The sequence below is a fragment of the Ictalurus punctatus genome, chromosome 6 (assembly GCF_001660625.3).
Source record: "Ictalurus punctatus breed USDA103 chromosome 6, Coco_2.0, whole genome shotgun sequence".
Lineage (NCBI taxonomy): Eukaryota > Metazoa > Chordata > Actinopteri > Siluriformes > Ictaluridae > Ictalurus > Ictalurus punctatus.
In genome coordinates this window covers 18,961,387-18,988,886 of record NC_030421.2, presented here as the reverse complement: position 1 = coordinate 18,988,886, position 27,500 = coordinate 18,961,387, and the positions used below count along the sequence as shown (strand labels likewise).

At 40.1% G+C, this 27,500-nt stretch overlaps 1 protein-coding gene across 11 annotated transcripts in view; it reads right to left on the bottom strand.

Moving 5' to 3' along the window:
- Nucleotides 1-22,765, bottom strand: part of clasp1a (cytoplasmic linker associated protein 1a) — a 67,707-nt gene extending 44,942 nt beyond the window's left edge. For all 11 annotated transcript variants that reach the window (XM_053680937.1, XM_053680941.1, XM_053680938.1 and 8 more), the window contains exons 1-2: nt 22,627-22,765; nt 17,455-18,034 (exon numbers count right to left, since the gene is read on the bottom strand). In XM_053680937.1, coding sequence (XP_053536912.1) covers nt 17,455-17,649 — 195 coding nt within the window. In that variant the 5' untranslated portion in view covers nt 17,650-18,034; nt 22,627-22,765. The remainder of the gene's footprint in view (nt 1-17,454; nt 18,035-22,626) is intronic.
- Between the last annotated feature and the right edge of the window lie 4,735 nt (nt 22,766-27,500).

Below are 27,500 nucleotides of genomic sequence, written 5' to 3'. Positions count from 1 at the left end.
CAAAATCACTGAGAGTACATTTTTCCCCCCATTCTAATGGTTGATATGAACATTACCCAAAGCTGGTGGCCCATATCTTTATGACTTTATGCACTGCTGCCACATGATTGTCTTATGAGATCATTTCATGACTGAGTAGGTGTACAGGTGTTCTTAATAAAGTGTACTATGAGCACATTCAGCAGCAAAGCAAAGTATAAAAGAAACAGCATACACTGCCATGAATTATGTTCATTTCAGTCCTGTTCAGTATCTCCTCGGCTTAAAAGGATATACAGGCTGTACAATATAAACAATTCAGATGATCCTACTTTTGTCATGTTGACAGTTGGTTTCCAGCATTACCTAGCTAGTGATGCTGTTTGTGTATCGTGCAAGAGAAATCCGATCCCCAATCACCACACTGAGAACAATACAAGAACATAGCTTACATAAACACCAGCACTAAATGCATGGTAGAGTTTGGATTTGCACTATTCAGATACTGATATCCAAATACACGTGATAAACAAGTGAATGCAGTGTTTTAAAAAAAAAAAAATAAAAAAAAAAATAAATAAAAAATAAAAAAAGGCCCAAGTGAGAGTGATCCTGTTCTTCAACCAGTCATACACGGTCAGTAGTCTTCACCAACCATATATTTAGTCACTTCTATCAGAGTATTTCCCTGCACCTAGCTATTCAGTTTGGATCAGCAGACGGGCTTGAAGGTATAAAACTGATTCTTTGTTCGTAGCCAAAGGAGATTTACATTAATTACAGTAATGATGACTTAAAAAGGAAGCTGGGAGAGAACTAAGTCAGCCATAGAATATCAAATGGATCTATACACATCTGGACTGTTACGCACAGTAGTTCGACTCAAATGATGGATTGCCTCTTACTCTGGTGGAAACGCCTGATGAAATTACTGACCATTATAAACTGTTCACGTCATCTCCTAATATGATACAGAGCATCCCACAAGTGCTTTATGGGGTCGATGTTAATCTAATGGCCAGGAACACGGAGCCTCTACCTCACTGTTCATTCACAGAATTTTCACGTGTTGTTTCAGTCGAACTGTGGATGGCAGATCTACGACGAGTCCATGGCAGCTCTACAACGGCCCCATGCACACCTGGCATTATGAATGCGTCTCCAGAGACCACTTGTCACTGCCCAACGTTGTCCAGAATGCAACAAGAATAGTCTCTGAAACGCATTTGTCCCTGTTCACACCTATACTTAGCGGTATCCACTTATAATCAGATTACCCATGATGCATGTTAATGTCAGGTGTGCACAGGGCCCTAGTTGCTCTGGTCTGGTCGCTCAAGAATGATCAAATCTTGGATAATTATCTACGCTGTCAGACTACTGAAACCTTATCCTTATTCCATGCATTTTAGCAGCACTGGCACATACCATGTCAGCCTGCAGCATGCCACTGCTTGCCCCCTTGCACAGAAACTCTTTTCGTACAGTGACCTATGTTAGAAAATTAAGGGCTTTTCTTTTCAAAACCTGATTTCCTATATATTAAATAAAGTTGCATTTATGTCCATCAGTGCATCTGTATTTCAACACAGTGTGCAACTCAAGATTTTACTTTTGTTGTAGAAAAAAAAATGAGAAGATTACACCTCATATCTTATTCAGAGTGGTTTTACATTTCCAGTGCATACAAAGCCTTATTGCTGCCCATGTGATCTCAGTCTCTCATATCAAGACATCATAAACTGGTTTATTTAGATGATTTTAATGATTGTTAATAACTAACTGGTTTTATTTTTCAGTTAATTATTTCTGAAATGTACATATAAGTTGATAGAAGTAAACAGACCAAGGCCACAGGAAAGTTGGAGTTCAAAGCCCCGTTACCAGCCGGATTCATCCTGGACCAGGGCTTGGGGCAGAGAACAATGAAGTCAGCTGTAATATGAGGCTTATACAATATTAGTCAACGGATTTGTACAAGCTAAAAAAGTAACTTAGTCTGAGACCAACAAGAAAGGCTTCAGGAACCCTCTGAAAGGGCAATAAAAACATATATAACAACAAAATTAACAAACATAAGCTTTGGGAGGCCACATATCTTTCTCTCCTTTCTCAATAATGCTCCCACCCCATAATGTGAGAGTCTGCAAACAGAGGCATAGAACCTAGACACAAAATATTAAGGGGTTGTTATAGTTCATCAAAACATCTACAGAGAGCTGACTGAAATGAACACTGGAAAGCCCCAAGCTTTCACAGTCTTTCAGTCCTCCTTTTTAAAAGGATCAAAATTTTTATCAAACAAAGGGGCTGGTCGAAAGCAGTACAGTGTGACAGTGAAAGCATTTTTTACTGCTGCCTGCTCAAATGAAATGGCACCCATCTGACTGCACATGTTGCAATTGTTGCTGCGTCTGTGAAGATTACACTTAATTGGACCGTAACATAAGAAAATTAAATGTTGTAGGGTTTGTCTCTGCAACTTGGTCAATAAAATAGTTTCAGCATTTAGAAACCGCTTGCTATTAGGCCCTGTTTACACATGCATTTTAACATGAAGACGATCCTCGTCCATACTGGCGTCTCCACAGTGTTTCAGAAATGACCTCTGTCCACACTACATGACCAAAATGCACACTGGGCATGTGCGTACAAGTGTAAACAGGAAGTCGGTCAATGGCAGGTACAACAATGAGCATAATGGTGAGGAACAACAGGGACATCTTCGTGTAGACAGATGATGAGGTGGAATTGTTACTCAAAGTAACTAATGACTACAAGGCAGCCATGGCGGTCGAAAATGTCGATTGGGAGTCATGTCAAAACAAATACGGTGAGATACTCGACAGGTTTAGAGAGCACTATCCACCACCAGAGAAAGCCATGGCAACGGGAAAGAATTATCCACACAAAACAGAGGAGATGACCGGAGGTATGTAGGTCTTATCGTTGCTATAATATTTTGACTTTAAAAGAGTTGAAATGCTGGCTAATACCAGTAAACTTGAACAGAATATGTTTTCTTATGCAGTCACCTGCATAATCACCAACATTCACCATAATCACCAATAACCATTAATCACCAACATTAACCACAGGTTTAATGTAGCAGCGCTAACTGTAACCGTGGTATTGTGGCAGAAATAGTCGAATGCCAGTGCTACTGCTCTCAAATGTTAGTCTGGAGCCCTGTGTATGTATATGTGTATATATATATGTGTGTGTGTGTGTGTGTGTGTGTGTGTGTGTGTGTGTGTGTGTGTGTGTGTGTGTGTGTGTGTCTATGTGCCTTTACTGTATATAACTGTGTTTTGTGTTAATAGGTCACGTTACCACCAAACTAAAGGCCATAAGAATCCATTAACGGCATGCGGTTGAAAAGTGGCAACGGACATGTGGTCTTGCTGTTCTTTGAACTCTGCGAGTCAATTTGGGGAGGATCGCCGGCCACACTCGCATTGTCTGAAGGCATAGCGACCAGCGACGTAGGACCAGGGGTCCCGGTCTCGGAACAGACAGGCGCAGAGTTGTCCATTTCCAGTGGAGAAAGAGTCCAAGAGGTTTCTGTGTCTGCAGATGCAATCTAGTGGCACATAAATTTTAGAGGCGCGGCTTTTACACACTTAGCAGTGATGGCACCGAAAGCAGAAAACAAGCGTCCGAGAGAAATACATGTATTTCGCCCACTATATAGGAGGTAAGTATAAGTATGCGGTATCGGACACAGCCATGGTAACTGGCGGATCTGCTGCTTTGGCTCCAATGTGTTTTTGTTGCACGTTGCACCCATGAAAAGTTCCCGACTGACCACCTGTCAGGCAGCGCGTCAGTATCGGCTTGACCCGGTACTACCAGTACTTATGGACATCTGGTACCGTCAACTTTTTCTCTTTTTAGTACCGACTTGGTACCGAAGTACCAGTACTTTTGACAACCCTAATCTCTGATAAAACGATAACAATTGTGCATGGTTACCTCTGCCTGAAATTCAATGAACAGCAGCCATGCTAATCCTTCTCCATTTGTTTCCTGTTCCTGTAATCAGTGAATGTGCCAGCTCCAGCTCAGAACCAGCCTCTACGAAGATTCCAGATGAGACAAACACCTGCAAAGACTTTAGATAATCCCAGTGCTCTACACGTGTTGCTCCTGGGGTAACAGTGAGCCTGTATCGTTCAGCTCTACGGGCTGGCCTGGACAGTCTTGATGCCCTGCTTCCGGAGCTCTCATTACTTGGAGGCCAGTCAATGTAGCTGAGGATGGCCCCATATGGACGGACTAAGGACACTTGGAAGCCGTGGAGGTGGCATTGGACTACAAGTGATGCGGGCAGTTTTGATGCGGTGTCTTTTTGCACCCAGGTCTCAATCAGTGGACAGTGCATGATATCAGCATAACAGACTTCATGTTGAGACTGTGGTGAATCTCCTGATTACAAAGCTGCACTTCTGTTATATCATGTATCACACAGCTACAGAAGGAATCTATTTATAATCGCACTGTCCGTTGTTACACAGATGAGGATGGGTTCCCTTTCGGGTCTGGTTCCTCTGAAGGTTTCTTACTCCTATCATCTCAGGGAGTTTTTCCTTGCCACCGTCGCCTCTGGCTTGTTCGTTAGGGACAAATTTATCAATTTAAAATTTAGATTGGAAATTGATATATTTCTGTAAAGCTGTTTTGTGACAGTCAATTGTAAAAAGTGCTATACAAATAAAACTGAATTGAATAAACTTTATAACTTCTTTATAAACCCTATAACTTCTCAACACGTATGAGGAAAAGTAAGTAAACAAGCCATCCGAGTTCATCAGTACAATTACACAATCACAGGAGCCATATTGAGATCCTCAGAGCTCATGAGACCAGATCCTGCACGGATAAGGATTAATCACACAACAAGCTAAAGCCACAGGGAGCTAAACATCATCAAGCCTCATATCGACAAAACAATCTAATAAAAATGAGATCATTATTCTAAAGCATGTCCACGTCTATAATCAGTTTGATTACACACTTTAAGCTTTTAAATTGTGGAATACTGCAATGATATCATTAATGTTTCATAAGGATCTCACAACAAAGAAAAAGGCCATGTTTAAGTACGGTAAAGCAGATGTACACCAGAGCATTGAACAATTCCCAAGGATATGCTTTAGCTGTTCGTGTGTCATCATTTATGGTGCTGCCATGTCATAATTTATGAACAGCACTGCCACTGAACAATTTAACTGAAGTCCATTAAAAAAAAAACCTTTAGACATCACCATTATGTCACAAGTAAGACCCTTCAAACATTAAAACAAATAATGTGTACAGCAGAGCTCTAACCTCAATTCATTCAAGTTGGCACATGTGGAAAACAAACATGATCACTGAACACACACACACACACACACACACACACACACACGACAGTAATCTGGCTCACACGTGGACAGGTTTGTCGAGTGCGTTTTGCGATGCGATCACTCAGACCAGTTGTGGAGGTTTGTCTGGGACACATGCAGACACACTATGTTTGTAGTGTGAATGGATCCCAATATTCAGAGGATCACCTAGAGACCAGTGTTTCCATTGGTATAATCTGTGAACATCGACAATGATGTCTGTCGATACACAAAATAGGTCAATGTTCATTGTTCTTGTTCCACTGGTTTGCATCTGGTATACTATTTTAATCTTGATATTCTAAAATGTGCATACTAGTGATGCATGGTGATCTCTTCACAAGTTTTGCTCCCTGTTCTCTCTGACTCTATAAATGTGGCTGTTTATTAGACCCTGACCTCCCCATCCCAGCTTACATTTTCTCCCCTATTCCCACCCAGGAGACAGTTCTCTCCATCATACAACAGCCATCATCTCAGGAGCGTGAAAGCAAACGTTGCGTTTCCTCTGAGACGTCTTTCACGACATCTTTTTATGAACTGCTTCATCACTGGGCAGAATCACACACTCGGAGGAAAGTGTTATCTGCCTTCTTTCCACACACGAGCTCAGACGTCAATGATTGGTTAGTGTCGCTGTGATTGACAGGGGAGCGAGAGTACGTCATCCATCCTACTGGGAGAGCACAAGCAATTTAGCTTTCTTGGTTCTTGGCTCACTCCGGAGCCTTCATTCTTGCGTTAGGCCATTCTGCATTACAGCACAAATCGGATAACTATAATTGGATTTATTTGTTTGTTTATTTAAATATATGTTTTAAATCAGCCATTTAAGCAGCCAATACTGTGTGAGGAAAACCCTAATAAAATATAACAAAAAATTCCATTTTCTTTGCTAAATATTAGGGGTGTAACGATGCAAAAATGTTACGATATGTATCGTAGATAGATTTTTTTTAACAATTAGATGTCCATTTTATCCTATTGTTTTGTTTGCGGTCACGTGATTCTGATGAGGTGCGAAATTCAGATGGAGGGCAGGAAATGAAAAGCAGAATGGACGAGATGGAGGAAAGTCCATACTGTACTGGTTTAGACACTATTACAAGAGAAAGGCATAACCAGAAAAGCACACCGTTGAAATTGAAATAAGCATACAAAAGTATGGAGGCATACAACTATTTTTTGTTAGTGGTTAGGTCAACAACCTCGTTACCAAGGTGCTCCACAATGATTATCGTTTGGTTTTCACCCAGGCAAATGGCATTTCTTTTTTGTCCTGTGGATTAACCTAGCAGCAAACATTCAGCACTGCTGTGCCTCTCAATGTTAGCATTACGGTTGTTTACTTTACATCATTAGGTTAACCACTCTCAAAGGTCCACTGAAACGCTACTAAAAGGCACGGACCATTGCAAAACAATTACTTTCACTTTACAAAGTACGGAAACAAATAACATTACATAAACATAGCATATGTACATTGTATTAAATTACCTTTGGCCACTGCGCACACGAGCGTTATCCAACTCGGCTCCTCCCGACCGCAGATGCAGGTTTACAAGCCACTTTTTCTGCGTTTTCCCCCCTTATGAGCAACACCTTTTGGTACACGATAAAAGCTCCTTGTGGCTTCTTGGTTTGATCGATTTGAGCAACAATAAACGACGTGAAACATGGGCATATTGAGTTCATGATAGTGCTTCCTATGTAGAAAAATCACTTCCTGCCCTCCATCTGCAAGATCCCAGCTTCTGCCTGAAAATGTAGATAAGCTGGGATTTTTTTTTTTTATTTAAAAAAAAAAAACAAAAAAAAAAAAACCCTGTAAGTAACAAACAAACCCGAAAGCGGTTTGTGTTAGAGTTGAACTTACTTGAACAGAACACTATTTTGATGTTTTCTATTTAATTTTTTGCAATTTTACTGCTTTAAGAAGTTCTCTCTTAGATTTCGGTTTTCTTAATTCTAATTTCATGTTAAAATTCAATTTTATTGTTCAGTGACACACCTAGTCAATTGTTAATTTACATAGAGAAGGTTAAATTAAATCTTTAAACGAATTCATTAAAAAATGAATTCTTTAAGTTGTATGTACAACGAAGAAAATTATTGGAAATTTAATGTTTTGGAAATAAATCTTTTATTTGAATTTCAGTTTCATTTTTTAATTTTGTTCAAAATATTGGGATACGTATCATATTGTGAGCCGAGTGTATCGTTACACCCCTACTAAATATATATTCTTGTCCATCTAGTCTGGGGATGAGGCAGCAGACACTAGAACAGTCAAGAGTGATGACGATGATGAGAAACACAGTATGACAAACAAAATACTCTTTATATCTACTCAATATCCATCATACAATTTTATTTTAATAAGTTTTAAAATGTTTTTTAAAAATACATATAAAACAAGACTACCCTGCCAGCCACTCACACACAAGTACATTTCAGATCTGTGGGAAACGCTCATAAAACACTGAGCATAATCAGTAAGAAACAGGTTACCATGACCACGGCAGGGATGAAAAAGGATATTGTTATAATTAATTCGATAAATCACTCTGCACACCACAGCCTGCTCCAAACACGCCATAAGCATGTTTGTCTCAAATACACACACACACACACACACACACACACACACACACACACACACACACACCAGTCCAAACTTTATGAAAATGGGCATGCGCGCTCAAAAGTGTTTTTAAAACGAACGTCTGCAGTAGATAAAATAAAGTGCACCTACAGGTCGGTGTGTAACTGGGGTGATCATAACTAAATGGTTTCTGACAAGTGTTTGGGAGGCTGCTTCTCCCGAATGACATGTGAATTAACAGATACTGAAATGACTAAACCACTTCGTACAAGAAATGACACCTTATCACTTTTATTCAGTGTTACAACCGAGGATTAGTTGACAGGAAAACCTGACGTGGGAGACTTCATTTACGTTGATGCAAGGTGCTATTCTTCATGAGCGATGTGCCAGCTGTGGTTCTGCTTGGTAGAGCTTTATGCACAACCTACCTTCAAATGAGAATATGTATTTTAAAGTAATAAATCAGGGAAACCTGAATTGAGTGTTGTGTGTTTTATGACCGCCTCTCCACTGGCCGTGAGACAGTTTGACATTATTATGGTACGACATCAGTAAACATCGGGCAACAATTTAAAAAACACACAAGCAGGTGATGAAATGTAGAGGAATTTAAGCACTTGCACATACTGTACATTTCACTTAATACTTGACTATAATGCGAATTACTTATTTACCCTTTAAACATTCTCGCATCCTAAATTTTTGTTGGTGGGTTCAAGTGGAAAAATCTACATTGCACACCTTACACATCACTGAAGCATGAAACAAACAGAAGGCAAACGGTTTAAATCCCCTAGCGTGTTTCAACAGTTCCTTTTGCTAACATGTACTTAGTTTTACACACTGAGCATGTGAAGCTTAAGGGCCTTGATCAAGAGCCCAGCTGTGGCAGTTTGCCAGTGCCAGGATTTAAACTCACAAATTTCTAAGCAGTAGCCCAAAGTGTTAACCGCCACCATGCCGAACACCATGTGGAGCGCTGAAGTGACAAGGTGTAAAAGGATTGCCATCAGGGTGAGTTAACACTCAGATCTTTAAGCTATTCTAAATACTCCCGCGTAGTCAATGTGATCCGTTGTTGGGGGAGGATTTGATGCTTCATCACGGCAACTAAACCCTACCACAAATCCAATCATAATCATATCACCCTGCAGCTCTCACCTGGTTTCCCACTGAAGCTGAGTGTGGCCAGTACCTGGATGGGAGACTTCCTGGGGAAAACTAAGGTTGCTGCTGGAAGTGGTATTAGTGAGGCCAGCATGTTGTGCTCACCTTAAGGTCTGTGTGGAGCCTAATGTCCCAGTCTCTGTGGACAGTAAAAATCCCAGGACACTTCTCCCAAAAGAACAGGGGTATAACCCGGGTGTCCTGGTGAAATTCTCCCACTGTCCCTTCTCTATCATGGCCCCCAAATAATCACAATTCACTACATCACTCTCTCCTCTCCACTAATAGCTGGTGTGCGGAGGTCGTTCTGGGCTCTGACCGTGGGACTACATTTATGAAGAAAATAGTTCAGCAATAATTTCATGCATTTCTGAAAAACATGTAGGACTATAATGTACGTGGGGTACTGTATTTATATTGGAAAATCCACCAAAAAAATAAAATAAAATTTAAAAAGTCACATCAAACGCTGTTACTAACCATCACACTGCAACAGGCCTACTCTCCACATGAGTAAAGTCTGGGTTTTGATCTCTGTGCTGGGCTGCTCTTTGCTGCAACTGTCTAATGTTTTGCTTCATCAAGTTGGGGAGTCATTTTCAGCCCAAAGTCCATCGCACTGACCTGTTCTCTGATTGGGAAAGCTGGCCTCATTCATTCCAGTAGCTTGTAAAACTTGAGTCCATTCCAAGAGCCTCAGGACTGGAGGCTTTTCAAATACAACATGGCTTATGGGAGCATTCAGGACTTCATTAACAGCGGTTGAATAATGGGGAGCATTGACAGAACACAATAGCAGACAGAGAGTAGGAGAAACAGTGAGTGTGCACAAATGGTGATAAGTATGCTTGTGTATAAACCAGTCAGTGTTGTCCTAGCCTCAGCCTCAGATACTCTGACCATGGGTCACAGCGTGTCTGATATGTTTTGTACACTTTTCTGGCCACAAGCCTCAGAAGGTTGCAATTTAATTGGCTATCCACGAGAAAATACAAATACATGGTAACACTGATACAGCTACAGAGACTCAGGCCTAATGCACACAAGAACTATAAACATTAAAATCCAATTACATACCAAAAAAAACACTAAACGGACAAAAATCTGTAAGGGCCTAACCATCACATCCATATGTGGACCTTCCCAAAACAAAGTTAGGAGTACACACCTCAATAGAATTTCCTTGTGCTGAAGCGTTACAATTTCCCTTCACTGGCGCCAAGGGCTCCAAACCTGATTCCAGTATGACAATACCCCTCTGCACAACAGGAGGTCCAGGAAGACATGACTTGTCAAGGCTGATGTGGAAGAACTCAAGTGACCTACACAGAGCCCTGACCTCAACCCCATTGAAAACCTTTGGGATGAACTGGAACGTCTACTACATCCCAAGCCTCCTCACCTGACATCAGTGCCTGAACTCCAAATGGGGAAACCCCCACAATCATGCTCCAAAACAGAGTATAAATCCTTCCCACAAGAGTAGAGGCTATTATAACAGCAAAGGGATGACTAATTCTGGAAAGGGATGCTCAAGAAGCAAATATGGGTGTGACTGTCGGATGTCCACAAACTTTTGGCCATACTGTGTATATGTAGTTCTACTGTTGCTATTAAATACCCAGCTGTCAGAACTTATTAATTTATGCCTGAACACAACCTATACAATGCAAAAGGGGGTCTCTTGGTAAACCAGGGCAGCTACAGGGACTATTTTCACAAAGTATTAGAAAAAAGTTCAACTTATTTGATTACATGACAACCAAGTGAAATCATATGTGACAAATTCTGCATTTCTCAAAACCTGTCCACCTGCAATCAAACTCCCCGTGTCATCATAAGTGACATGGCTGAACAAGCTCTGCCCAGTGCCATTAACATCATTTTCAATAAACTCACTGGAAAAACTGGTCATAGGACCATAAACAGCATCATTATGGAATAATAAGGCCTACTGAAATGCCTATTCTCCAAATATGTCAGTAGATGAGCGTTTATCCAAGAATACACCTCTTACAATAAGAATACGTCAAACTACTCAGGAGTAAATTTAGTAACATACAACTCTGCACAAAATAACCTGCCATTCAAGCACAGATTTCATACCTAACATAAATGCATATGAATTTTTTTTCGTCACAGGGGACACTCCAATATATCGCTCATCACACTCTGTCTTGGTAATCATACAATATTCTTCGTAACTGGAATTTCAGGCAATCAACACTTGGGTCTAGGCAGCAAACAAGAGCAACCACTTGCCCAGTTGGCTAGCTAATGAATTTATGATTTGTCCAACATTGCAATGTGATCTTTAGCAGTTCTTCCATTTCAGACATCATGATAGAGACATAATTCACTTCATGACAGACAGCTAATTAACGTATGTTCCTAGGTGATAATGTGATGTTAAACTTGTAAAAATGGCCAAAAAAAAATGCATATGGCTCCATAGTGCCAACAATTTACAGTGTTGCGATGACCGTATTTTGCAGTTCCTCAAAGTTTATTGACTGTGCAGATGATGTGACGCTATGGCCAGAGGTTGGCCACATTCATATAATTAACTACTTCGGTTTCTCTGAAGGCATTGTCAGTGAAGAACTGGTATAATTACCTGCACAGCAGAAAAACAGGGCAGGTTTTGTATAGAAAATACAGCAACTTTGTTTTTTGGAAAACACAGACAGAGCACAGTCAGAAAGTTAGCAGCTTCGGTAGCTAGCTAACACCGCTTGGTAACAGGTGGGCGTTCATATCCTAAATACAGCTCCGGATCAGGGTGAAGAGGGCTTTTTGTCCGCAAAATGATAAAAGCACACAAACCTTCTTTGGGGAGTTTTTCAACATTAACGCTGCAAACTCTGCTTGTTTCCTCTCGCCAATATTAGGCATAGAACTTCTGGATGACTAAGAACTATCTGAAATTAAACTAAGCTACTGACTCAATAAGACTGAGCTACTCACTGTTGGCTCTAAAACAGCACTTGCAAATGTGAACACCTTCACCCTCTCCATTGACGGCTGCACCATACTATGCTCCACTCAGGTTAAGAGCCTTGGTGTCATTTTAGATAGCACTCTCTCCTCTGATGCACACAAAGAACGTTTCTTGCAGTGCCTTTTTCCATCTGCAGAACATTGCAAGACTACACCCATCCCTCTCTCAACACAGTACAGAAGTCTTGGTCAATGCTTAGGTTACATCCCGCATTGACTACTGCAATTCCATCCTGTCTGGCATCCATAATAAACTACTTCACCGGCTCCAAATCAACCAGCCATGTAACACCTCTGCTCATCCAGCTTCACTGGCTTCCTGTTGCCTATCGAATCAAATTCAAAATTCTGCTTCTCACATTTAAAGCCCTACATAATCATGCTCCACTAACTTCTTGGAGAACTACACCCCTCCCAGCTTACTACAATCCTCCTCAGCAGGTCTGCTAGCAATACCGGACATGAACCTTAGCACCATGGGTGGAAGAGCCTTTAGTCACATTGCCCCTAAGCTCTGGAATTCACTTCCTCATCACATCCGCAACCGTGAACCCATTTCAAGACTCAAAATTTCTTTAAAAACTCGTCCCTTCAAGCTTGATATTCTGTGACATGGTTACATAATAGACTACGTTTACATGGACAGCAGTAATCTAATTGAGACAATATTAGACTAAATAAATAAATAAATAAATAAAGGCAATATTGTGATTAATGTGTTTACATGAGCCCCTTTTAGAATACTCCTTTCATGATACCGTTTTACATGTTATAGAACATAGATCGATTAATGGCGCATGCCATTACGTCACCATGCCACACCGTCCGACCTTCCCTCCAGAATTTCACGTATGAACACACGGTTCGTCTTTGTTATGGTACGAAGACTTAATGACATAACGAAGACTTCTTTATGTTTATACAGTTCTGTGTTTCACTCTTTAATTTTTACGAAAGCTTCAAGTGCGGTTAATTATTTGTCATGCTGTATGTGCAAACAGACAGCTGCTTGAAGCCGTGGGCTGCATCCCAAACCGCGTATTTACCTACTATATAGTAGCAGAGATGCATGTATTTCTCCTACTATATTGCAGGTAAGTACACGGTTTCGGATTATTGTTGTCCATGTAAACATACTGATACTTCATTATAATGTGTGTTTTAGTGTTGCATGTATAATATTGTATAATGTGTGTATATATATATATATATATCTTGGGTGTCGTGAAAGGCGCTTTTTAAAAATAAAATGTATTAGAGGGCGCAAGGTATACGGCGGCAGACACGGACATTCTTTTCAGGTTGCTGGTGCTCAAAACCAGTATGCTCCAGAAACTTCTACAATTTATCGCTGTTGTTGTGCCAGCCAACGACAGCACAGCCTGACCCTGAGCTCATTTTTTATTCTTACTAACTCTCAAAGTTTCTGTTTAAGTAATTCCGTCGCTCTCTTTAGCTGGTTTTAATAAGGGTTCCTATAGAGACCAAAACAGAAAAATAGTACAACTGAAGATAAAATCCATCATGGCAGTGCTCATTGGTTTCTCAGGAAAAAGGTGACTATTGTCATAACGAGGGCCCTCTGGCCAAAATCAATAAATTATAGCAGAGAAAGCGTGTGTCTCTGCTTTTTCCCCACAGTTACCTTAATATTACTATACACGCACTGCTGTTTGCACGGCTGACAGAAACGTGTAAAAGAAAAAAGTTTTAATGACTGATCATTGACATCCCTAATCACAATATCTTTGATATCTCAAAAAAGCATATTATGACATCATCATACGTATATATTAAATTGTCTTATTTCCCAGCCCTAGTCTAGAATGTCTCTAGGATCTTTACTCGTTCTGTTGAATGTGCTAATTTTTGTTAATTTTGGATAAATGCTTTATACGAACTCGCACAACACCAGTCTGAGCTGAACACTATTATAAGACTGAATCAGACAGCTGCCGTGCCCAACTCAACTGATACCAAGGGTGGCAAGAAGGACAGAAAAAGTCTTAGCACCCTGCCCACAGCACAACATATTTCCTCTGCTTAATGTGCTTACAATGTGTTTACAGTTATATTTAATCGACCCTCTCACGTCATATTCATATTGCCCTGAGGGATTAATAAAGGTTTATCTTGCCTTCTCTTATCTTAAATACAGAATGCCCTGATTCATGGGCACTGCTGCATTCCTCTTTACCACACAAACATTACAGTATGCTGTAGATGGTAAACAATCTGATGCTCAAAAATAAACACAAAAACAAGAGAAAATCTTAAAAATAAAAATAAAAAAAGCCCTTTGCAATTATACACAAGTCATGTGTAATGCTGCTTGTACTAGTTAAGTCTGGTCTGGATGTGTTCAGTAAAATGGTATTCCAGCAAATTAGTGAAAACTTACAACAAAATATGTTGCAGCTTCCAAACATGCTTCAGAACTCACTTGTTTGCTATTAAACCAGAGAAACTAACAGAGCAGTGATTCCTGTCCAGCATCCATTTCCAAGCCCCAGCATTAAAGAGCAATCCAAGAGCAAGGTGAAGGACAATATTTACACTTAGCTGTGCAACAGTGGAGGTATTAGCCATATATGGTGGTGCATCATGTAGGGAGGCTTGCTGATGTCAATTTAGGTAGAAATGCCAGTGCTTAAACATAACATGTTTGATAATTAGGACTCAGACACAACGATAAATGATGCTCCCCATCTACGGACACCAGTCTAATGAACGCTTTGTGTGTGTGCCAAAAAAAAAAAGCCTCAGCTGATCACAAGCCCTTCATCTGGATCTAAGCCCTCTAACCACTGTTTGTGGATGTTCTCAGTGTTCTGTTCAAATTCTGAGGGCAAAAACTTTCGGAACATTAAAAAACAAACAAACAAAAAAAAAAACAGTAAAGCATCTGTTGATTGTTTTTACCATCCTGCTCTCAGTATTTTTAGCTTAATGACACGACGGATTAAAAAAAATTGATAAACCAAGAATGCATGACAAAATAATCCATTTATAACACAAGGAAAGTGGGCAAAAAACAAAACAAAATAATAATAATAATAATAATAATAAATGATAATAATAATAATAATGATGATGAATCACTTAATGCTGTAGCCTGGTCCACATTTTGAAACCTCAGTGAGCCGATTGTTTTCTAAACAGGTCAATGACTGTCTAGTGGGAGCCCAAAATGCATGTGCAGTGTGAATAAAGGTGGTACGTCTTTGTATATAATTACTAAACGTACACGTGTTAGATTAAGCTTGTGTTACCAATCAAACAGCTAAAGCCCTAGTTCACACTACATAATTTTAAGTCCAATTTGCAAGCTGCTGAGCTCACTGACAAAACCCCTTTGAATGGAGGCAACTCGGCAAGCAATCGGCACTCACCAATCAGCAGTTGATCGTCATGTGTGACCTACTTAATGACACATCTACGAGGCATCGGCAATGCCACACAGATATTTGGCATGCTAAATATCTGGAGCTGTTGGGCGACTCCACAACTTGTGGTGTGAAAAGTGTCGTCACTGGCAGTGATTGCAAATGACGAGCTATAGCCTATGAGAGAGCACGGCCCACTTTCTTAGCTTTTTCCTTTTTGGGGTTTCTTCAGCACAAATCACCACACAAACAGTCTCGCACCACTTGTTTCTGTCCTACATCCACCTTCAAATAAACAACTCTTGTTTTGTGCGTGATTTTCGTGTCATACATCCGTGTCACTTCTCGGGTGTTTTCATGACAAAACGTAGTTTGGACGCCAGTTGTCAGATCATGTAGTGTCTGACCCCCTGACGTCGAGCAATCATGTAGTGTGAACACCACCACGACTTCATGACTCCCGATTACAAGAGAGCAAGTCGTGTACTGTGAACAGCACAGCAATCTGACGACGCTGAAGGCTGTGTAGTGTGAACTTAGCCTTATGCAGCTCATCCCAAGCAACAGTATGTATTGACTATGAATGACCTCGAATGATATGATACTAAAACATGACACAGGTTAATCATTAACTGTAAACATTGACTGTACACTGCACCAAATTGGTTTTCAACATTGCAATTTCAAAATATTTAAAGATAAATATTTCCTTTGCTATAAAAGCATGGCAAATTAGTGGGAACAGTTCAGTCCCATCCATGGTTTTGGGAAACACTTCAGTTCGTTGTTTAGTTTGGAAATCATGTGTATCACCATGTTAGACTGGTAGCTATTAACTTCCATGAGTTGTTAGCAAATTAGCTGTGTAACAAAAGTAAGGAGACAAAGCTGGACACCAAATAGGTTTTGGCCAATTGACTCCTTTTGGTGTCATTTGGAAAAGATAACTTGTGTATAAATGATTGCTAGTGTAACTGTTCCATAAACATGCTAGAAACACGGACAACTATGCATTCAGAAATAGTCTCAGCACAGCCTGTCAGGAGAAAAATCTATTTGTATGAAGACATGCTAAAATTCAGCCAAGACTCGGACAAGCCACACTGCTAACACCACTGCTGCCATGACCAGGAAAATACATGGAACAAATGAGAAATGTTCTTACGGAAAAGGACATATTAGCAAGAGGAATTTCCCTTCACTAAATTTGGCTTAATTACGTAACTTAAAATGTGTACAGTCCTTGATTTGTGTTTTCAGCAACAGCAGTTTCCTCAGCTTGGCTAGATATAGTGTTTAAAACAGCATTGACGCACTGTTTTAAACGATGCACTCTTTACTTTTGGGTTCATATCCACTATAGTTTTATATCTTGTACTTTTTCTGGCGTCCTGTAGTATTCGAATTACTAACAAAGCCAGTAGAGTTAAAACCTTCATACTGCATGAGCAACTCGGATCAGGCCACCGTCACATATCAGGTAGCAAGCACCCTTTATCATCTTTGGCGTTAGGATCCTCATAACAGACTTTACTTTTTCCTTTATAAAAAAAAAATAAAAAAATTTAAAAAAATTCTAATTAACAATATAAACATTTCGAGACTACAGAGTCATGGGAACATTTCAGTGATGAATACCCATGCACAAAAATAAAATTACGGTACTTTGTGCCTGTCAGCATTAATACAGTGACTGTAATAGGGTGAGTGCACTTGAAAGATCGATTCTTATCCACAAGATCTTTCCCAGCTAAATAAATGACAGAGACATTGCCAAAACAAAGGACTGTCTGTACTGCCAATTTCAGGAAAAGAATCATACAGTCATGCAACCTAGTAATCGAGCTCGTTCTCTAATCGTTACTCATTCTGCACACAGTCTACAGAATACCACCTAGCGTGTGTTGAACAACTGAGCTTTTACCTTGAAGTTGCTGGAGTTGACCCAGGAAGAAGCGAGGCCATCTACCATCTTGTCCAATGCAGTTTGATCCTGCTCCAAGTCATGAGACTTCTCCTTATCAGTGATGTAGTCGATGAGCTCCTGACCAACCTGCAGCCTCCGGCCCACGTCCTTCTGCAGCACTTGTGCCAGACAGTACTCCATATTGGGCTCCATGGCCTATTCTGCTCAACCACCACCTCAAAGGCAGTGGGAGGAAAAACTAAAAGAGACTTTTAGTGTCCTTGTGGGAACCAACTTTTTTTTTGTTTAAAACAACTCTAAATGTATCAATATCCTGTTGTCTTGTGCCAAATCCTATTTGCACAGCAGGGCAGCAAAAGGCTGAGCCTTGAGGATGTAGGCCTGGGAATGGCAACAATGCACCATATGTGCCTCGACAACAGCTGATGTGGCTTGTGAGCTCTCCTTTCTTTCCAAGCCAGAAAGCTACCAACAGCAAAACTTCAGAGAGTGGCTGCAGCATGGAGTGTGGTAACTAGCACAGGAGACGGAGGCTTCGGTGGGACGTTTCTTCATAATCCCACTAACGCTGTACCGCCTAGGGTCAAGAAAAACAAAACAAAATAGTTAGCCAGGACAATTAGGACCCCAGTGTATCTAGGCCTATGGGTTTGTCAGTAGAATTCAGCAGGTACTACATGTGATTAGACGTACTACTGAGAGCCAAACATTTGGCTGTGACATGTCTGTTAGAACTATGGGTGGTGCTGCAACTGCCATACCTTAGCACCATGACAAAGTAGAAAAATATGAGCCACATGCCCATTAGAGCTGAACTAGGATCAAACTCTCCACATGTAGACAATTAGATGACCCAAATCCAGCACACAGGCAGGCAGGCAGAGAAATGCCTACGAACACTGCTAAGCTTTTTATTTCATTAGCATTATCTGACAATCACATTAGCAAAGCTAAATATGAACCTCCACAGGTAGCTAGCATCCCTTTAAGAAATGGAAACTGATCTTTTTACAATAACAGCATTTTATTCCTGTTACACCACAGATATTTTATATTTATTAAAATTTATTAACACAATTATTTTCTGTTCATAGTTATATTTCTGTTGTCGAACAGCTATAAAGTTATTCTCTCAGCAGCCTATTTTTCTCTCTCTTAATGTTAGTAAATAAAAAATGCAGCTTGTTACTAAGAAGCACAATGTCCTCTGTCCTGAACAACTTCCCATGGCAGAAAACTCAAAGATACATCTTGCCCTCTGATACAAAGACACTGGAGACTCCATTAAAATTAAATAAATGTCATCCTAAAAAAGTGTCAAATACATGCTTGTCTTTTTTAAAGTAGACTTTTTAATCTGTTTATTAGTTATCTTAGAATTATGTGCGATGTCCACCGTACGAGTACCTGTGAATGAGTTACTAAAGAACTGACAACATATCAGAAGAAGTGGATTAATAAGAACAGAGCTGCTGTTGTAACACACCGATGGCTGAAAGAATACACCACTGTCAAGCTATGACATCACCCACACCAGCTAGGTATTTCATTTTAAAACACTGCCGCTGCTCCAAAACCTATAAACCTGGCTTTTCTGCTTCCTGATCACTCACCAGTCATTGTAGACAACTCTGCGAACAGGACACAGATGAACTGAGCAGCATATACAGATGCATCTTCTATTAAACTCAAAACTTTTACAATATACACTCACAGAGCACTTTATTATCAACACTGTAATAATACTGCGTAGGGCCTCCCTTGCTCTCAAAACAGCCTCAACTCTTCATGGCATGGATTCCACACAATAGCTGCGTTTACATGGACAACAATAATCCACTCTTAACCCGATTAAGACCGTACTTTGATTAAGAAACTACCATGTAAACAGCAATTTTTACTTACCTTAATCTAATTAAGGTCATACTCGAATTAAGCTCTAATCGAATTAAGACAGGTGGAGTACTGTTTTAGTCGCATTATGGACGTGTATTACAGACATTTAAACACCTTAATCACATTATGAACGTCGTGTGAGAGTTTCCACCGCATTTTGCGATAGGACACGATCACACACGGCAGTGCTCAACATTTTACAGCGAAGAAGAGAGTTCGGCTGTGTCCCAAACCGCATACTTGCCTACTATAGGCCTGTAGTGGGGAAAAATATACGTATCTCGGCTACAATATAGACGGTAATTACGTGGTTTGAGACGCAGCCCATGGCTTCAAGCAGTTGTCTATTAGCACATATAGCATGACAAATAATTAACTGCACTTAAAGCGTTCGGAAAAAACACCCAAAACTGTATACAGTACCATAACAAAGACGAACTGTATGTTGATGCGTGAAATTCTGGAGGGACGTGGGACGGCGTGGCGCGGTGACGCAATAACGTGTGCTGTTAATCTAATTATGTTCTATAACATGTAAAACGGGAACATGACAAGAGTATTCTAAAAGCGACTCATGTATACACCTTAATCACATTATTATCTTACTCAGAGTAAGGTCAATAATTAGATTACTGCTGTCTATGTAAACGTAGTCAATGTTGGAAACATTCCTTTGAGATTTTGGACCATGTTTACATGAATGCATCACACAATTCCTGCAGATTTTTCAGGTGAACATTTATGCTGTGAATCTCCCGTTCTACCACGTCCCAAAGCAGTTCTACTGGATTCAGATCTGGTGACTAGGAAGGCCACTGAAGAACAATGAACTCATGTTCATGTTCATGTCATGTTCATGAAGCCAGTTTGAGACGATGACTTCTTAGTAACATGCTGCATTATCATGCTGGAAGTAGCCATTAGAAGATGGTAAATTGTGGCCATGAAGAGATGCACACGGTCAACAACAATACTCAAACAGGCTTTGGCATTCAAGCGATGATTTTTTTTAGTATTAACGAGCCCAAAGTGTGTCAAGAAAACATTCCTCACACCATTACATCACCTCCACCAGCCTGGACTGTTGACACAAGGCATGATGGGTCCATGGATTCATGCTGTTGGTGCCAAATTCTGACCCTACCATCTCTGTCAAGATTCATCATTTTTCCAATCTTCAACTGTCCAGTTTAGGGTAAGCCTGTGCTCAGTGCACCATCAGCTTTCTGTTCTTGGCTGACAGACGTAGAACTCAACGTGGTCTTCTGCTGTTGTAGCCCATCAACCTCAAGGTTTGATGTGTTGTGCGTTTTGAGATGCTTTTCTGCTCACCACAACTGTACAGAGTGCTTATCTGAGTTACTACAGCCTTTCTGTCGGCTTGAACCAGTCTGGACATTCTCCATTGATCTCTCTAATCAACAAGACATTTCCATCCACAGAACTGCTGCTCACAGGATGTTTTTCCTTTATTGCACCACTCAGAGTAAACTCTAGACACTGTTGTGTGTGAAAATCCCAGGAGATCAGCAGTTATAGATATACTCAAGCTCACCCGTCTGGCACCAACAATCATGCCACAGTCAAAATCAAAGAGATCACAATTTTCCCCCATTCTGATGGTTGATGTGAACACACACACACACACACACACACACACACACACACATATATATATATAAATAACGATACCGCTTTATGCCCTTTTACACAACGCTGCTTCGGGATGGCAGATAAAATATCACTTACTCAAGCAGAAAGTATGCTTCATTTTTTACCTGTACAATAGGAACAGTATTCAGTATGCGTGATGCAAATTTCATCATCAGCAGAGTACGCTTGTAATATACGCACGCTCGCAGATCGCACATGCACATTTCATTCTTTTGCACTATTTAGTTGTTCCACAAGGTGGCAGCAGTGATCCAGGCCAGCTGATTCTCAAGGTAGTTGAAGAAAATCGGAAGAGATGGAAACGAGTGCAGGTTAGAAAGTATTCGCATTTGTATAATTCTAGCCTTAAAGAGTATAAGGATTTGTACACGGGTGCTAATTGTGGCGAGAGACTGCCCAAGCATTGTTCTTCGTGTTGTCGTTCTTCTCCGTTGTCAGCCTTCACACCAAAAGACCTGCTTTACTGCTTGGTACTCACTCCTGTAAGCCAGGAGAGGAAGTGCAAGTTGTCGAAATGTGTATCCATCGACCGGCTGTGTACGCGTACATGTCAAAAGGAGTATACTTTGAAAGGCTACGAGTACACCTATGCGCACGTGAAACATTCAGACAATAAACAGCCTGATGTTGGGAAAACACCTCTCAGAATAGTGCCACAGACACATCCATGAACCTGAATTAATGAGTCACAAGCTGCTACTATACCAAAGCAAGACCCACCCACTTCTAGACAGAGAGCATTTAATTGGTCGAACACATGATTAGTACAGGTGAGTCATCGGAAATATTTTCATAATTTTTTTCGGAAAGTAACAAACTATCAAATTGAAACAAGAACATATCTGCTAAGCTGTTTTTGTTTCCTTAGTTTTTCTAGACATACTATCATACTGTTGTCCCTGACACTAAGGAACAGGTACAAACAGCTCTGAAAGTCCCAGTTTATTAATCAAGGACACAATGTCTTTCCTCACAATGGCTTATCAGCTACCTGAGTGTGTTCTTCAGGTACACTACCCCAGCTAAGGCAGCTAAGCTAGCTTATTAACACCACCAGAAATAACAAAAGCAATAAGAACATACATATCCAACCAGTTTGGGAAGGAATGAAGCTTAACCTCAGTAAAATGCCGCACAGCACTCGATATACAAGTTAAGTAGTAATATATTGCGACTATTTCTGCCTGAATAGCTGACAGTTAAGCTCTGTATTTGTGTCAGGATGCGCCTTGTCGTCGCCCTGTTAGCGTTAGCTGCGCTGCTAAGTGCTACTCCTCTAGTCGAGAAGAAGCAGATATATAGATTTATATTTATTTATTAAAAACACATACAATATATTTTTAAAAAATGCTGAGCAAATTAGACAAAATGAATCGACCGGGCTATTTCTGAAGCAGGTATTCCGCACCCAGTCCCACACACAAATAAGTTACTGTAGCTTGCGTTTTCATTGATGTATTTGTAAAGCTGGCTAACCTGGCTAATATTAGCCCACTAACATCCCGCACAAAGCAGCACGCTAGCTACAGGTCAGTGGAGGAAAAATAATACACTTCAAAAGAAAATAAGTTACAATAACCGCGTAAAATAATGACTCACCATGATAATTAACGTGTAATTAAGAGGAGAAGAGCGCTGTTTCGGACACTGAGGGGGAGGGGGGGCGCAGCAGCAGCGAAGTGTGCGTGTGTGTGTGTAGCCAGAGCTGCCTTACTGTGAGGGGACAATGACGAAGCCGATGTGCGCATGCGCCAATCATGAGCCAGTTATTCCAAACTACACTAAAGTCCCCGATTATATCATGAGTGCAGACTAGAGATGCACCGATACTAAATTTCTCAGCCGATACCGATAACCGATTATTCAGAGTGATATCGGCCGATACCAATAACCGATAGTTCTGCCTTTTATACATTCTTTTAAATTAATAATAATTAATTCTACAATTCAGGAAAAAATTGCAAATAAAAACTTTATTCTCTCCATTTCAACAAGTTGTTTCGCAGAAACTGGTCTCATAAACAGAAAACACCCATCCATCCATCCATTACTCAAATTAACATTAACACATGAACTAAATTCTGAAGATTAAAGTAAGATTTCTTGACTTATTGCAGCGGTTCCCAAACTTTTCCAGGGCAAGGCCCCCCAAATGGCATTAACATTTGACCGAGGCCCCCCTTTTGCAAGATGTCTTTAAAACACATTAAAATATAGACTTTTTAATATATCCCTCTTTTTTATTATTATTAATTTTTACATCTTGTATCTTTACATTACATTAGATTAGGAATTGATTGTGTGTTTGTGTGTGTGTGGTTGTCTGAGAGTGAGAAAGAGAAAATCATGTATTTATTTATTTTTCACACCAAATTGTTGAGGCCCCCCACCCCCACTTTTAAAACCACTGAGTCATTGAATATTATTAATTCATATTAACATTAGCTGCAATTACATGGACAACAATAATTCACTCTTAACCCGATTAAGGCCATACTTTGATTAAGAAACTACCATGTAAACAGCAATTTTTACTTACCTTAATCTAATTAAGGTCATACTCAAATTAAGCTCTAATCGAATTAAGACAGGTGGAGTACTCCTATTTTACTCGCATTATGGATGTGTATGACAGACATGTAAACACCTTAATCACATTATGAACGTCGTGTGAGAGTTTCCACCGCATTTTGCGACAGGACACGATCACACACGGCAGTTCTCAACATTTTACAGCGAAGAAGAGAGTTCGGCTGTGTCCCAAACCGCATACTTGCCTACTATAGGCCTGTAGTGGGGAAAAATACATGTATTTCAGCTACTATATAAACGGTAAGTACGCGGTTTGAGACGCTGCCCACACCTTCAGGCAGATGTCTATTAGCACGTATAGCATGAGAAATAATTAACTGCATTTAAAGCATTCGTAAAAAATCAAAAATAAAATAAAAACACCCAAAACTGTATACGGTACCATAACGAAGACGAAGTGTATGTTGATACGAGAAATTCTGTAGGGACGTCGGACGGCGTGGCACGGTGACGTAATGACGCGGGCTGTTAATCTAATTATGTTCTAAAACATGTAAAACGGGAACATGACAAGAGTATTCTAAAAGCGACTCATGTAAACACCTTAATCACATTATTATCTTAATCAGAGTAAGGTCAATAATTAGATTACTGCTGTCCATGTAAACCTAGTCATTGACTAAATTCTAAAAAACCTTCTGTTAGGCTCACATTCACTCACCACAAACAAAAGCATTTCTACTTCATCACTGAACATCAAACTGGTAATATATACGCCTAATATTAGACTCCACGCCGAAACTCCCACTTCACTGCTGCTCACTTCCAGTGTAAAATTTTAGCGGTGCAGAGCTTACAATATGCAGTTTTACTGTCATTCCACACAAGAGACATCATCTTTAAACACAGCACGAAATCGATGCGTTTTCCTGTCTTCTTTTTATTGACAAGATATAATCGGCCCTTATCATCAGATGTTTTTAAACTATTGGCAGATGGCCCATAGCGTGAAAAATAGCTTTTATAGGACGATACCGATTATCAACCGATACATCGGTGCATCTCTAGTGCAGACCTTATGATATGGAGGAAGTCTGCTGAAAGACGCTGCCAAAACTCATTTCTGAATGTTCAAGACAAGATTAAATAAGCAGCCCTTTACCTTTTAAATGCTAGCGTGTATAATAGCCCAAACACAAGCGCATATCTTCTTAGAAGTGGATTTTCCAGAGCACTGTAGTAATCCAGAGAAATATTCCTTTTTCAGGAGATCATTTCGTAAAATCCAAATAAGCTTTACAGATCTTTATTGGAAAGGATTTTAACGTTTCTCATACTTGTTCTATGAACCATAAACAATTATTGAACATGCACCTGTGGAACAGTCCTTAAGACACAAACAGTTTACAAGCGGTAGGCAATTAAGGTGACAGTTACAATAACTTAGGACACTAAAGAGACCTTTCTACTGACTCTGAAAAACACCAGAAGAAAGATGTCTAGAGTTCCTGCTCACCTGCATGAACAAGACATATACCTGCTGCAGGGACGCATGAGGTCTGCAGATATGGCCAGAGCAATAAACTGCAACGTCTGTAATGTAAGACGCCTAAAACAGTGCTACAGGGAGACAAGAAGGACAGGTGATCGTCCTTGCATTGGAAAATTACATGTAAACATGTGTCCCCACAGGACGAGATCGAGAACTTGCAAATGCCTTGGTGGAAGAGTGGAGTAACAGCTCACAGCAAGAACTAACAAATCTGGTGCAGTTCATGAGGATGAGATGCACTGTAGTACTTAAAGCAGCTGGAGGACACCAGATTCTGACTGTTACTTTAGATACTGACCCCCCTTTGTTCAGGGACTCATTATTCCATTTCTGTTCGTCAAATGTCTGTGAAACTTGTTCAGTTTATGTCTCAGTTGTTGAATGTTTTTATGTTAATACAAATATATACACATGTTCAGAAATTTGCTGGAAATAAAAGCAGCTGAATGTGAGAGGATGTTTCTTTTTTGCTGAGTATATATATATATATATATATATATATATATATAGTTATATCATACACTTTCTGTCAAACTGTCAATCAAAGTAGTGTGTGCTGATTTATGACCCTTTGTGCTTCCCTGGCCGACATTTCTGTAGGTAAGCTAATTTATGACTAGGGGTTGGGGTAACCCTATTGACTGTATCAGTGGGTCAATCTGGCCCCTGTGTGTCTGGGCTGTGGTGGAGGGGTGTGTGGGTGAGTAGCCCCCAACAAAGGTATTTATGTTAATGAGCCTGGTTTTTGGGGCGAAATACATCTGAAAAAGCGTATCAATGGTTAATATTGGGCAGGCGCTTGTGTTACTATGTGGGGGTATTTTCGTTGGTGTAAACACATTGTTAGAAAAAGCATGATGTTTGAATGTGTACATATATGAGTAGAATATTCGTGAAATAAATGAAAACAAATGTTGATTATGTTTTTTGGGATAAAAAGTTTAGGATGTAAAACGTAAAAAAAAAAAAGCTCGTATTACGTGTCTTTCAAACATAACCCTTTAGGAGGTAAAATGATTAAAAGAGCTGGTTAAAAAGAATGCGTATTACTGGTCTTCCAAAAAAATATATAACTCTTAAGAGATAAAATGTTTAAAAGTGACGTTTAAAAGAATCGCGCGTATTACATGACTTCTAAACAAAGATCCTTATGAGGTAAAAATGTTTAAAAATGTTGGCTAAAAGAATCGTCGTATTGTTTAAACTAAGAAATAAGTTTTCGCAAGATGTATTCCATTCGCTCGGGTACAGCAGTAATGATGTTAAAATCGCTTCACGTCTCTCTCTCTCTCTCTCTCTCTCTCTCTCTCTAAACCCCGCCCATGCACACGTGTTTCACATTCACCTCTCTCTCTGTCTCTCTCTCTCTAAACCCCGCCCATGCACACACGTGTTTCACATTCACCTCTGTCTATCTCTCTCTCTCTCTCTCTCTCTAAACCCCACCCATACACACGTTTCACATTCACCTGTCTATCTCTCTCTCTCTCTCTCTCTCTCTCTCTCTCTAAACCCCGCCCATACACACGTTTCAGATTCACCTCTCTCTAAACCCCGCCCATACACACGTGTTTCACATTCACCTCTCTCTCTCTCTCTCTCTCTCTAAACCCCGCCCATGCACACGTGTTTCAGATTCACATCTCACTCTCTAAACCCCGCCCATAAACATATAATTTATGACTCTACCAGCCTGTTCTGTATGTGCACCTAATTTATGAGCTTTGTGTTTTCCTGGCCGACAGTTTGTAGGTACACTTAATTTATGAGCTCTGGTGACAGTGTCTGAAGTGTGTGTGTGTGTGACAGAGAGAGAGAGAGAGAGAGAGAGAGAGAGAGAGAGAGAGATAGGGTCTTGTGTTTCCTGGGGGTTTTCTGACCAGAATGCTTACAATGTGTTTATGTTGTTGAATTAAGGGAGGAGTCGTGCGTTTCAGTGTGTTACGACCCCTACCAATGTGTACATTTGTGGTTTAAGTGAATCTTTGTTTCTGAAATTACTTTTGTGGTAATTATCAGCTAGTGTAACTAATCTATCAGAAAATACTAGACCTGGTGACTGAATGTGGTAGATGTATTAGAATTGTGGACATTTTATGTGTGTGTAGCTACCTATGTGTATGATTTGTGTAATCATTTACATTTACATTTATTCACTTAGCAGACGCTTTTATCCAAAGTGACTTACAAATGAGAAAGATACAAGCAGAGCGATATATCAAGCAGAGAACAATACAAGAAGTGCTACCATACGAGATCTATTCATTGAATTCCAGAAGAAGCAAAGTGCAGAGTAGAGGTTTTTTTATATATATATATATATTTTTTTTATTATGAGTTTGTTAGGTGTTCATTGAAGAGGTGGGTCTTTAGTTGTTTTTTGAAGATG